At 44.5% G+C, this 14,305-nt stretch overlaps 1 protein-coding gene across 1 annotated transcript in view; it reads left to right on the top strand.

Moving 5' to 3' along the window:
- MED6 (RNA polymerase transcriptional regulation mediator-like protein) overlaps positions 1-13,873 on the top strand; it is a 120,414-nt gene extending 106,541 nt beyond the window's left edge. Inside the window, exons 4-5 of the mRNA XM_086499483.1 lie at positions 4,848-4,972; positions 13,342-13,873. Coding sequence (XP_086355609.1) covers positions 4,848-4,972; positions 13,342-13,548 — 332 coding nt within the window. The 3' untranslated portion in view covers positions 13,549-13,873. The remainder of the gene's footprint in view (positions 1-4,847; positions 4,973-13,341) is intronic.
- The last annotated feature ends 432 nt before the right edge of the window (positions 13,874-14,305 follow it).

Here is a 14,305-nt window from a genome sequence, read left to right as displayed (position 1 = left end):
TTCTTCAGTGGCTTGACACGTCAGCAGTTTGTGACATCCATCCTTGAGCAGCGGTTGAGTAGATGGGCAGAGAGGGGGTGTACGGGCAGCAGGACAGGCGGGTTTCAGAATAGGTTTCTCTACTCTTGATCATATTCTGACACTGAGAGCCATTATTGAGGAGGGGAGATTACGTGGGAGACGGCTCTATTGTTGCTTTGTGAGCTTCCACTAAGCCTTTGATACAGTGCCCAAAGCTAGATTGATGCGCAAAGTGCAAGAGATGGGGGTTCCACAAGAGTTGATTTGGGGGATCATGGCTCTATACAAGTCAGTAGTGGGGCATGTACGCACTCCAAACGGTGAAACAGGGCTGTCCACTATCTCGTACATTATTTGGCATGTATGTGGATGAGGTTGCTGACTACATTGAGAGGCATGGTGATAGAGGAGCACAGTGGCAGGGACATGGATCCCACTATTGTTATATGCTTATGATATTGTGCTGATTTCCGACTACCCAGAGGGGATGCAACGTCATTTAGATGGTTTGTACACATTTGGCCACGATAGTGGATTGTCTGTTAACCTCGGGAAAATCAAGGTTATGGTGTTGAACACCACACCACAGTGGGCTAGGAGATCAGTACCTACTTTTACATATGGCCAGGAGACGGTGGCGTATACAGATGGATACACCTATCTTGGGGTAGTTTACAGTGGACCGGCATTTTTATTGAGGAAGCAGCAGAGACTAGATTGACGAGAGCTTATGCAGCTTTAGGAGGTTTGTTGGAGAAGATGTATTTGCAGGTTCATTTTCAGGAACCTCAAACAAAGCTGTGGCTTTTGGACACTCTAGTGGCTTCAGCTATGCTCTATGGGGTTCAGATTTGGGGCCCCTCAATGTACCATCAGGGCACATCTGGTACCAATGATGGATGGAGATATATGGAAAGGCCTCTAGCCTCTATGATCTCTCGGATGATTCAGGCTGCACTTGTCATCCCGACAGCTACTGCTACAAGGGGACACAACATGTTGGTATGGGCAGATGACATCATGGTTTCAGTCACATGGCTTCAGCATGGATAGACTGCCTCCATTCCAGTACTTCTTGGATGCACCCTCCCTTTCTCTCACACGGACAAAGACCACTAGACGTATACGTAAGGATTTGATTCAACTAGATACCAGAAGCACATGGATACAGCCGGTACAAGAGTTGGGCACGAAGATGGATTTCTATAGAGAGCATCTCCTCCAACTAACAGAGGATGGATATGTGATCAGACCGGCCTATATGGACATTCATCTATCCTATGGGATACGATGTGCTATTGGTCAGATGCGCACATTATCGCATCAGCTAGAGATCGAGACTGGCTGATTTAGGAGAGTACCAGCAGAAGCCAGGATATGCCAGTTATGTCATATAGAGCCAGAGACAGAATTACATCACATTTGTCGTTGTCCGGTATACTATGAGATACAAGGGCACTTGCGTTGTCTAGTCTGAGAGGGCTTTGGACCGTTGGCTGGAGTCATGAGATATCAGGATCATAGATGCCTTGGGTTGTTTTTGCTAGAGTTGCGTAGACACAGGGAAAGTCTCTTGGGGAGACCTGGTAGTAGGAGACATTCACAGAGGGAGATCACTGACTTCTTTAGAGCAGGGACTCAACAGCCGGATGAGCATGCTTCACATCAGACTTTAGAGCCCACTTCTCTTAGTGGACAGAGCCATTGAGCTCGGGAGAGCTAGATGACGCCCACGTCTACGGGGGCGACCACGACATTGACGGAGGCTCCACCAGAGAATCGGGACTATTCTAGCACGACATGGGAGATGCCCAATACGACTATTTACAGAGGCGGACATTGACGAAGCTCTTCAGTGACCGATGCAATACTTTCTCTGACAACGCCCGATGCCGGGCATCCTCGGGCATGGATGATGATGATTTTCAGACTGACGATTGTAGTCTTTTAGTTTTAGTCTTTCACGTTACTTCATTTTATTTTTGTACCAAGACATTGGATTAGATCCACAAGGATTGTATCAGTTTGGTCTCATAGGTCATTTTGGCCTTTTGAAGATGTTTAATATAACGTTTCATTTCATTTCTCTCTCTCTTGAATAACAGGCCTTGAGTTCAACTCTCCTCGTCGGATAGATCTTTAAGGTCTCTCGGGATAGTTTCCTACGAAAAATTCTCTTCTTCTCTCTCTCTCTCTCTCTCTCTCTCTCTCTCTCTCTCTCTCTCTCTCTCTCTCTCTTGAACAAAGCTTTGGCTTTTCGACACTTTGGTCGTTTCAGTTATGCACTACGGGGTTCAGGTTTGGGGACCGTCTGTTGACAGTGCTGGATGGAGTAATATGGAGAGACCCTTGATATCTATGATTTCTAGGCTGATTAGAGCCAAGGCCTTAGTCCCACATGACATCATACGAGCGGAGCTGGCTGCCCCACCTATGGAGGTTGAGGCTCTCACTAGATCCGTATCATTTGTACACAGCTTATGGGACACCACCAGGGACAGGTATGCCAGGCTTGCTCTTGAGTCATCTAGACAGCTGGCATTACAGGGAGATACATCATGTTGGTATGCACAGATGAGCTCATGGTTTCAGAGGCATGGTTTCAACATGGACAGGCTGCCCCCTTTCTAGTATTCTCTTGATGCACCATCTTTGGCTCTTACACGGATGGAGACTACTAGACTCATTCGACAGGATCTTATCCAGCTTGATAGCAAGAGGACATGGATAGAGCCATCACGGGAGTTGGGTACGAAGAGGGTTTTCTATAGAGAGCATCTTCTCCAACTCACGACAGACGGATTTGTCACACGGCCGAGTTACATGGACACACATCTATCTCATGGGTTACGATGTGCTATAGGCCAGATTCGCACATCTTCACACCAGCTTGGAATTGAGACAGGTAGATTCAGAGGCATACCAGGAGACAGTAGGATATGTCAGTTATGCCATGCAGAGCCAGAGACAGAGTTTCACTACATATGTCGCTGCACAGTCACTATGAGATACGAGGACGCTTTCATTGTTTATTCAGAGATGGTTTTGACTCGTTAGATAGAGTCATGAGATATCAGGATTTAAGATGTCTCGGATTATTTCTACTTGAGATACAGAGACATAGAGACGCTCTATTGAGTGGGCAAAGACAGAGACAGTCTCAGAGACGCATCTCAGATTTCTTCAGCCTGAGTACCACAGAGGCAGAGGGGACACCACCATCACAGAGCTCGGTTCCCACCCATACACACACCAGCGGTACTCTCATTGATCGAGCTATAGAGTTAGGGAGATCGAGACGACCGCGACTGAGGAGGGGAGCCACGCAGCACCGGCGGAGATTGCGGCAGAGGATCCACAGGATTCTAGCACGACACCCAGAGTGTCGATCAGGATAGGCTTCATGCTACTGCTATATTGTATCATGGTGACACTTATCCCCACTTTGTACCTTTATGGCATGATACCATTGATCAGCCTACCAGCCACCCATAGGAGTCGGTAGCACTCCTATCAGTTTCTTTGTTTGTAGTTTCTTTGTTTAAACCCAGACTTGGTACTAGACTCATCATTGTAATCAGTTGGTCTCATAGGTCATTTTGGCCTTTTGTAGACGTTAATATATCATTTCATTTCATCTCTCTCTCACCCTAGGCACATATTTAAGGGAATGGTCTACAAAAGCAATTGGCGCAAAAGTAGGGCGCCTTGAATATCTCTATCTGCTAAAAATAGGTTACTCCCAAGAGCAAGATGTCAACTGCTTTGTTAATCGACGTCCCAAGAGTTGTGCCATGTCATTAGTATGGCTTGCTACGTTGGCACTGTATGGGCCACAATATCCACTGCAATTCTTGGGATTTTGTGCCAAGTATCATTGGGTTCATCTCTCCTTTTTAACGGTGAGAAAAGGGGCTGTATACTGTGCACAAAAGAGAACTCTGGAGATGCTCAATGGCCTATCACCCAGAGGAAGTACAAATGCGAGATAACAAAGTGTAGGCTATATAAAAGCAAGATGGTTTGTATGATGAGTGTAAAATGAACCATCGGGGAGGTGTATAGTGCCATGTGATGCGGGCATGATCCCTACTGAAAAGAAATGACGATCTCGCCCATGTGTGAAGAAAGACGCATCTATGCTGCTCTGTGGCCCTGGAGGGGCTGGTGAAGAGTATGCAGCAGCTCAGTCCAAATGGCTGTCAAAACGGTGGATATAGAGGACTGTGTGCCCAGAATGTGACCACATCGGGCCTTCTACATGGTCCAAAGTGTGATGCTGCATATCACAGTGAAAACTATGTCTCGCTGGTAGAAGTTCAACTCATGACCTGTATCTGGGATCATCTGTAGAGTGCCCGGTCTATAGCCTAAGTAAGCAAGCATAAAGACTGGATCTGTCAGCAAGCCTAAAAAAGGGTGTGTGACCTCGGAAATTGCAAAAGCCATGCAACTGCCCCCCATGTCCTGAACCCATCATGGATGCTCACTCTAATCAACAAACAACAAACTGCCATCCACCCTGGTTGTGCATATGGGCTTTGTCTCTGTCTTTCCTGTTGGGCCGGCTGCCATGTCATCACTGTTACGTGCCCCTTCCTTAAAAGAAGAGTAATCACCCTCGATTATGCCTGCAAAATCAAAATAGATAGTGGACAATAAAATAGCTCAGTGACTCTGCTTTAAAGATGTTCTCTCTCTCTCTCTCTCTCTCTCTCTCTCTCTCTCTCTCTCATTGTGCCTCATTTCAATGACATCACCCTCTGTTTTTTGAGTGGGGCCAAGGGTTTTACTCATTCTCACTGCTAAGGTTATTGTTTATTCAGAGCATGAGGCTGAAGGATCAAAATCGGAGAAGAAAGGTGCTGATGAAAGCAAGAAACAGAATGAAGTCTTCGATTTAAAGGAAGTTTTCAGGGCTGATCAGATTCTTGCGACTGTTCAAAGAAAGGTAAAAAATCAGCTATGCTGTACCAATTATCTAGGCAAAGGTAGAAGCTTGAATCAACAATTGGCACAGAATGACTTGGTAGTGTGTGCTGATAAGAGCCATTAATTGGCACAGAATGACTTGGTAGTGTGTGCTGATAAGAGCCATTAATGGTTCTTACAGATCCTTACCGTTGTCTCTTGTAAGGCTGACAGACCTCCCATCCATATTGCATACTGGCTGTGTAACGAATCTTTGTAAAACCAGATAGGAAATTGATGAACATTATCCCTGTAAGAGTTCAATGATGTGTTGTAACCAACTCATGAGCTTGCATGACGGAAACATGAGGAGCCAAGTGGAGCATGGGTTTTCATGCTAAGAACGAGAGCAATCAAAATAATCAGTATATAGTTATCTTGATGGTGAACCTCTTAAAGCTTGGTGGAAATCCACAAAGCAGCAAGAAACTTGCCCCAATCAATAGATCTCTTGTTGACATTTAGCGTGTCCGGGGCGGGGGGTTCGGGGGGGGGGGGGGGGGGGGGGGGGGGGGGGGGGGGGGGGGCGGGTGTTATTACGTTTCTCAATTAGGATCCACGCATTGGTTCTGTTATATATATTCCATAGTAGTAGAGTGTTTCCTCCTATCTGAGCGTGCGAGTCTGACTCATGAATCTTCCCTGGGTATGCTTGGAATTGAGAAACCCTAACAAGTGTTTTTATCACACATAAATCAAAGTGGATAACTTCAATGAGAAAACTGTCGATTGTCATAACCAAACAGGGAAAAGTTGAGAGTTTTTCTCCATTTTTGTTCAAAGCCACTTGATAATCTTCTAAATCTGCAAAATATGAGCAAATTAAGATTTGCAAATTAGGCTCAAAAGATAGAGCAAAATGCGTGGTTGGCTGGTTCTACCAAATGCTCCATCATTGTATAGGTATTGGTACGCTTGTGTGTGTTTAGCCCTATTGGAACTAGGAGATTCTTTTACTAGTGCATCTGCTTAAACCTCCCTTTCTATTGCAGTAACTAGTATAATCATTCCCTCTCTTAAGGAACCTTTTGCATATAGGCCTGTTGAAACATGTGCCAAGAGTCTAACCAACATGTCTCAATCCTCCCAAACGCAAGGGGCACATATAGGGCATGTGTGAGAGCGAAGGCAAGCTTTTTCTAGAGAGAGAGAGCTCTTTTCAGATCTGGCAGAATGTTTTGAGAGAAAACGCACCAGGAGAGAGAAAAGAGTCTAGAAAAAGAGAATCTACTCTCTATAGAGAGGAGAGAATCTAGAGAGAGAAATGAAATGTTATATTAACATCTTCTGAAGGCCAAAATGACCTATGAGACCAAAGAGTTTCATCATGGTGAATCTGATTCAAGGTCTGGATAAAAAGAAAGAAATTAACTAAACAAAAACATTAATAGAGCTTTAAAAGGTGGGTATCAAGAGCATGAGGGTACATATACACAAGGTGCTTGTGTATCTCAGAGAACATATGGATATGTGTGTATCAAAATCGGGAGATGGCTCGCATTAGTGGGTCCATGATCGTGTCGATGTCCCCCAAGGTGAGTCTTCCTACCGCGTCTCCCGTGTCTCGCAAATATAGATCTGATCCTCTACCGCAACCTCCTCCGGCGATGGGAGCATCCCCTCAACTTGGGCCTTCAAAATCTTCCTAGCTCTGTTGCTCGATCATTCAGTAACCTGTGCTAGTGATATGTCGTGTATCCCTTCTCTCTGGTTGCTCTCGTCTCTTGTCACAAGTTGTGACATGGCAAGCGTAGGGTTAACCTAATCCTAACCCAACTTACAATTAATGGCCTAGGGGCCTAAACCCTTCAAAATAAAAGCAGCACGAACTGATGACGGCCCCAACCATGCATAAATCTCGCAAATCACGGAAGCTGTTGACGTGGCATACATATGGATTTTCATTGTTTTACGGCAGCATCTGTGCAAGCTTTTGGGCGAAGAGCTTTTAGGAGCAGAGCTTTTTAGTGGATAGGTTTTGGGGGCGCTTGTTTTAGGGCCCCCTTGTAACTCTTTATAAGCAGAGCTAGGGCCCTCTTCTCTGGCAGATTAGCTTGGGAGCATTGTAGAGAGAGAGGACCCTTGGACATTGTACCTTGTGAGCCATCAATATAAAGAAATACCGAAAGGAACGCTAGGCTTTGGGGCGAGTGCATCTGGAAGTGGAACTCCACGGCTTTGTGTCGATTCTCTCTCTCTCTCTCTCTCTCTCTCTCTCTCTCTCTCTCTCTCTCTTCAAGTTCTGTTACAATTGTTTATTTCTTGCTTGGAGTATCCAAGCTTGTTACATTGGTATCAAAACTAAGACGATTCTTCTTCTACAAAGGATCCGATCCCTTTTCCCGTTGGACACATGATTCTCGTAGTGAATCCATGTGGGTTCACTGCGAGAGGAAGTGTTCCACTGATCCTCCGACTTCAGGAAGATGAAGTAAACCCCGATCTGACAGAGAGGAAAGTGTTTCACCGACCACCCGACTTCAGGAAGATGAAGTAAACCCCAATCCTAGCGGGCGAGTAGGAGAAATCAACAGAGATTCCAACGAGAGCCGACCTCCTTTGGAGGAATCGGGGGTAGACCATGACCCATTTCCGAACGGGAGATCTTAGCAGGATGGAGTACTGATGTCAACTATAGGTTGACACTCGTGCAAAAAAAGATGATCAAGTATTCCAAGGACCCGAAGTACGCAAAGTTTCTGAAGAACTACCCGCTTGACGAGGTTCACTCACGATGACGAGATGCTGCCCATTCACCTCTCAAATCAATAACGAAGAAGAAAGCAAAGCCCATTACAAAAAAGTAGAAACTGTACTTTGATGACACTCTGAGCAGGAGGTCAAGAAATTGATGAAGACTACAAATCATTCTCGAAAGAAGAGCCATTCAAAGGATCATCCTGGCTATCTAGGTCGGAAATCCACTTTTGAGGAAGCCAGTAAATTCAAGAAACGTCTTCGCTTTTAGGATGATCAGAGTTCGTCGTCTTCGTTTTCATCTCTAGATTGCTCAGAGAATTCTCCTTTGACTCCAATGAGGAGGAAAAGAAACAAAAGAAGTGGAGAAAGACAGAAAAGCAAGAAAAGCCAATCTAAGAAGAAGTCTAGAAAGCACCGTGCGCATACTAGCAGTTTTGTTAGCAAGGAACGAGTACGGGCCACCTCGGCCTTTACAATATGAACTCATGGAGATGCAATGTCAACAGCAGGTTGACGAGTGCGGAAAGCAGATGCTTCAGTTTGCCAAGGATCCACAATATGCCAAATTTTTGACTCGTCACCCGATGGATGAAGTGCATACTCCTTGGCAGAAAGCCATTGAGTCACCAATAAAACCGGCAATCAAGAAACCTCCTATCGCACGGATGTTTATTGAAGATGAACTCGAGGACATTAATGAAAAGCGAGTCAACCAACTATTTGGGTCAAAGGAGAAGCAATTGAAGAAACATAACAAGGGAGCTGACTTCCCTGGTTACTTGGGCCGAAAATCCTCTTTTGAGAAAGCAAGAAAACCGAAGAAGCGTGTACGCTTCAAAGCATTGTCCACTTCGTCCTCATCTTCTTTTGACAGCTCGGATAGCTCATCCTTTTCTGACTCGAGTGATGAGGACAGAAAGGGCAAAAAACGACGAACGGACTATACGTTTTATTAAAAAAGGAAGCACTTTTACAGAGCTAATCAGTATGATTTTCTCGACGACAAGGGCGAGAAGGCCAAGGAATTCAAAGAAGGTGGACAAGCGGTAAAGTTTGAAACCTTTTCAAGGTTTCGAGATGCTCCTAACGCCTTAGCCTTTATCCAACAGTTTGATATAGCATTTTCTGGAGGCTGCTATACAGAGCACTCCAAGATTAGACGGGCAACTTCCTTTCTGAAAGGCAATGCATGGACATGGTGGTCCACTCTTTTGTTAAGGAAACAAGCGCCGACAAAGTGGCTGAAATTCAAGAAACTCTATATTTCTATATGGCTCACTCAAGCGTATGAACGAGATGTGAGAACCGATTGGAACCATCTTTGGATGGTTAGGGGTGACAATTTGGATGATTACTGTGAAAGATTTTGGGATACTTTCCTTCTGATCTCTTCTTTCAAGAAGATCAGTTTTAAGGAACAGATTTGAGAGGTTTTGCTGTGGACTCCCCGAAGAAATTTGAGACTACTGTCTTGAGAAGAAGTCAAGAGTCCATTCAACAATTGATGGGTGGGACATGCTAAGCAGGGATTCGCTATGCATTCGGGTAACTTGACTTACCCACTAGATGAACCTTCGACCGGTGAGAACAGAAACAAATGACAAACAGATACACAAACTTGAGTGACTAAAGACCAGAAAGATGAATATTTTAAAGCAGGAAAGTGTTTTGAATATGGAGAACCAGAACATATCGCTGCACGGTGCCCCAGCAAGGCACAAGAATTAGGATGATTGACAGAATGGAAATACAACGGAACGAGGATATACTTGTTCTAGAACAGATTTTAGATAGAACCTTATGGATGAATTAGCATTATTTTGTTGTATGAATGTTTGGAATAATACTTTTTGGAAAAAGATCTTGAATTTTTGGATGAAATTGATGTTGTTTGGAAAAATCTGTTATTTGTGAGCATATAACACGATTATGAATGAGATGATGATGATGATGGCTTTGGAGCGGTGATAGCTCCCAATGATCATGAATTGAATAAGAGCGAGAAGATACTCATTCAAGAACATACATTGACTTTCCAAGACAGGAAAGAGAAAGGTAAAGTGAACGGTGGATGTTAGATAAGAACCATCGTGCATTGATTGCGAAATGAATAAAGGAGGAGGACCTAGCAGATACTCCTCAAATTTGGAACTTTACCTCGACGCTTTTGGTCTAGCAGTGGCTATTCCAAGAGTTCCCACAGATCAGCGGGTTGAATCTGGTGCAGGCGGGACTGCTCAAGAGGGGAGTTACTTCACTCCTTTGTCAAAGATTACCTCGATGGAATAAAGTCACTGATTTCCCTTTGGGTTTCAGGGATACTGATGGGCTGATAGTATTCTGTTGAATGACTTTATGAGAGAAGTACTTCGAAATGTGAGCCCTGAAAACGATTTCTCGCACACGACAGTGCTTGAGGCGAATGATTACTCGCACGCGACAGTGCTTGAGTCGAAAATCTCTATAGACATGACTGCAATATGTGATTAGTTAACCTGACATTGGTGAGGTTCGGTGCGAATCTAGATGCGGTTACTAAATACGTTGCTAGCAGTCATGGTCTGAGATTTGGAATGAATTTTTTGTGATTGATTTGTCATGTGATGTCATGTGCAGTGATGTGACTGTCGTCTTTGTACAAGTGCTAGATGTGTCATGTCTAGTGCGTCGGTACTTAGAGTCGGTGTGTGTTGAAATGGTTTATGGTCTCTTTCTATTTTGTAGGCGTACTCGAGGCCGATTACAATTCTTTCAAGAGGGGGGTATGTCAAAGTGATGACATGGCATGACCACCCGGGCAGAAGGCTGATGTGGCTGACGGTACGGACATTGACGTGGACCAGCAGTACGGATTTCCGGTTTTTTCGTTGATATGCTGACATAGCAGACTATACGGACATGCCCGCTTTTTGCGCTGACAGCTGTACAGAATTTTCATAAATTTCATTGACTGCTTTTTGTAGTTTTGGGACCTAGTTGCTTTTGGGGAACTCATTGCTTTTGAGTTTAATTGCTTTTGGTATCCCTTGTAAGAATAAAAGAACCCTAAGGGCCTCACTTCTCAGAGAATCTAGACGTAGAGGTCCCCAACGGGAGTTGTACTATGCTCAAAATTTAATAAAATAAAGAAATGCCAAAAGGGACGCCAGGTTTTGGGGCCAATACTTCTGGGCACGGAATTACCGCACGCTGAAATTCTGTTACAGTATCCGTCCTACACAGGTACTTTTCATGTGTAGGGGATTTGGCGTCGTTATGTTGGAGAAATTGGGTCAAAACCCTGCAATTTCAGTCTCGCTAGGTTTGGACAGCTTTATGAGACTTTGATCGAAGTGATTGGATCATCTATTTTCAATTGAATAGAGAAATATCGAAAGGGAGCCAACCTTTGGGGCCTACAGGGTGTCGGTCTTCATGTGTGCAGTGACATTCTAGTCGCTGGACGCATCTGTGTTCTCTTTTCTTCTCAGTGCTTCGTGTAAAGTTAACAGGTAATTGAATTAGTAAGGCACTCTACGGTGTACAAGCCGGTTATATTTTCAGTTCAATCAAGGCAATTTCCAATACAATGCACACAGTTCATAGTCATTCCGCAAAATACTGGCAGCCCGTGAGTACTCTAAAATCTCAAAGAGAAATTAGTGACTTTATTCAATCTAGGCAATTTTTCTGTGAGATTTAAGAGATATGGACAGGTTGATGGTATTGTGTCGGATGACTTTATTAAAAGATGTATGTTGAAATGGAAATTTCTAAAATGAACTTGTTACATGTGCTCTCTAATGTGTGTATTGTTTTGAGTACGTGTCGAAAAGATGAAATGACTGCAGCATTTTATCTATTCACCTTATGGTGATGTGAATGTGATAGTAACGAGAATTAGTAGATCAAGACATATTGAGAAGGTCATTGCGGTCTAGATGTGATTGCTAAATAAGTTACAATGATCATGATTCTCATCTAAGATCTCGACGGGTGAATGTGATGTGAGCGTTCAATGATTGTTGTCTTTGTGCAAGTGTTGGTGGATGTGTGCAGTCTAGTGCATGAATACTTGAGAGTCAATGTCCAGTGAGCTAGTTTTTGTCCTTCGTCTGTTTTGTAGGCGTAATCTAGGGTGATTACTCTCACAAGTTGTGATGTAGCAAGCATAGGGTTAGGGTTTAATAAGAACCTAACCCTAACCCTAACCAACTTACAGATCGCGGCCGAGGGGCTGAACTGTTAAAAATAAAAGCAACATGGATTGATGATGTGGCCCTACCTTACGGAAATCGCAAATGCTGACGTGGCATCCATACGGATTTTCAACCTTTTACGGTAGCATCTATGCAAGCTTTTGGGCAAAGAGCTTTCGAGAGGAGCTTTTCAATGGATAGCTTTTGGGGTGCTTGTTTTAGGGCCCCTTGTAACTCTTTATAAATAGAGCCAGGGCTCTCTTCTGTGGCAGATTAGCTTGGGAGCACTGCAAAGAGAGAGGACCCTTGGACAGTGTACCTTGTGAAGCATCAATAAGAAAGAAATATTGAAAGGGGCACCAAGCTTTGGGGCTAGTGCATTTGGAAGTGGAACTTCACCGCTTTGTGTCGACTCTCTCTCTCTCTCTCTCTCTTCTAGTTTTGTTACAGCTGTTTGGAGTCTTCTCATATGTGTTGCTATAGATTTCTTGCTTGGAGTGACTCTACTCAATCTCTGGAAGAAAGAACATTGTGATCTATCTTTGGGTCTCTCTCTCTCTCTCTCTCTCTCTCTCTCTCTCTCTCTCTCTCTCAGTAACCTTGCAGAGGAAGATTCTTAGAGTTTGGCATGGACTGCCTTTCTAGAGAGAGAGAGAGAGAGCATCCATGACTGATGGGACATATGCAATTATTAGCTGCCTCTCTGCCTAAAACCCTTCACATTGAGGTTGCAATTGGTTGGAGGCTTGAGCCCCTATTGTGGACAGCTGCTGCCTCATGCAGCCAGTGTAACAGGGAACGCGTGGAACGCAACCCAAACGTTCCAAAGCGGTGTTACGCACGAGTCCCTTTCCCAAAACGGAGTCAGGAACGGAACACCGTTCCGGAACGGGGTGTAACCGGAAAGGTGTTCCGAAACTGGGGGGAATGGCACGGAATGGGCAAAAGTAGGCATTAGGGAGCAAAAAAGTAGGCATTTGGGGTTGTTTGGGAGACATATTTGGGGCTGTTTGAGGGCAGGTTTGGGGTTGTTTAGGAGTTGATTTGAGACTAAGCTGAATGGAGGTAATTCAAGCCTTACTTTAGTCGACCGTTCCGCCCTCCCTTCGTCGTTCCTGTCCCGTTCGGGACCCTCCCGTTCCCGTTCCGGGTAACTATGGGTGCAGCTCCTTTTACTTTCATTTACGGCTGCGGCCCCTCGTGCTACCTCATTGGGTGATAACTCTACAGAGGATTTGTGTTGCCAATCGTTCAGAACCTGCTGGAGTCCGTGTCTTCTCAGATGTCTTTTGTAGGTGGTCAGGGTACTCTCTCTTTAGTAGAGGTTTTTTCAACGTTTTCCTTGGGCAGTTTTTCCTGTTTTTTCTTTCTTTTGGCTGTTGCTCCTTTGATGTGTGTGTGTGTGTGTGTGTGAGAGAGAGAGAGAGAGAGAGAGAGAGAGAGAGAGAGAGAGAGTGAGTTATGTTTCCAGCTTCCACCTGCGCCCCCTCCACCTCTACCAATGCCTGGTGGTGGTGCTGGCAACCCTACAGTTTTCAATTCTGCAAATGAAGGGGCTCAAGCACAAGCAGCACCATTGACTGCTGCCATGGATGGCTCCACACTCGGCAAACAGAATTCAAAGGCTCCTGCAGCAGATCAACCTGCAGCAAAGCGGGTTAAAACAGAGAGATCATGATGTCATTTTACGCATACGACCAAGTCAAAAACCTGTGTGCCAACTCTCCTTATTTAATAGCTGCAACGAACTGCCATAGTTCTGCTGCATAGATAGTTACCTACTTGAGAATTACGAGAAATTCGGCTATGTTATAGCTTGTTCTTGAGCCTGAGAAATGTAGGGTAAGAAATGTGAACTCCTAGCAGTGCAATGTTGTGAAGTTCACTCATGGATCAAATATTACAGAATTTTTTTGTTTGCTACAAGATTCTGTAATTTGTTTATTTTGAGGCTGATTTCTATTACTCAAAAATTCCACAAACGGTGTGGATTGTGAGGGCAAGTACATGGTTACAAAGCTAGATCGAAGGCAACAAACAGGGAATTGTAAGTACTGCATATAACTAGCCACACGGGCGAACTGTAGAAACTTAAAACCAGGGGAAGAAACGTCTCCTAAAGAGAGTAAAAGTTGCCCTAGAAGCCAATCGAGAGACGATGACATCAGCCTCTTAAAGATAGGCACTTCCACCAAAAGCACACTCTGCAATTGTATATCAAAGACTTGAACCACCAAAAGCCACCAACTGTGAAAAGGACAGAGAACATCTACAAAGGTGAGAGCTCGGCGTCAAAAAGCATATGCCCGCCAACTAGTATCATCTCTCTCTCTCTCTCTCTCTCTCTCTCTCTCTCTCTCTCTCTCTCTCGGGGCCATCGTATATTTAAAAGATTTGTTTTACAGTAAACCTTGTTTATTGAAGAGGCAACCTTG

This window comes from Adiantum capillus-veneris, chromosome 25, assembly GCF_014529385.1.
Source record: "Adiantum capillus-veneris isolate H3 chromosome 25, ASM1452938v2, whole genome shotgun sequence".
In the NCBI taxonomy this organism is placed as follows: domain Eukaryota; kingdom Viridiplantae; phylum Streptophyta; class Polypodiopsida; order Polypodiales; family Pteridaceae; genus Adiantum; species Adiantum capillus-veneris.
This window is presented reverse-complemented; position numbering and strand designations above follow the sequence as displayed.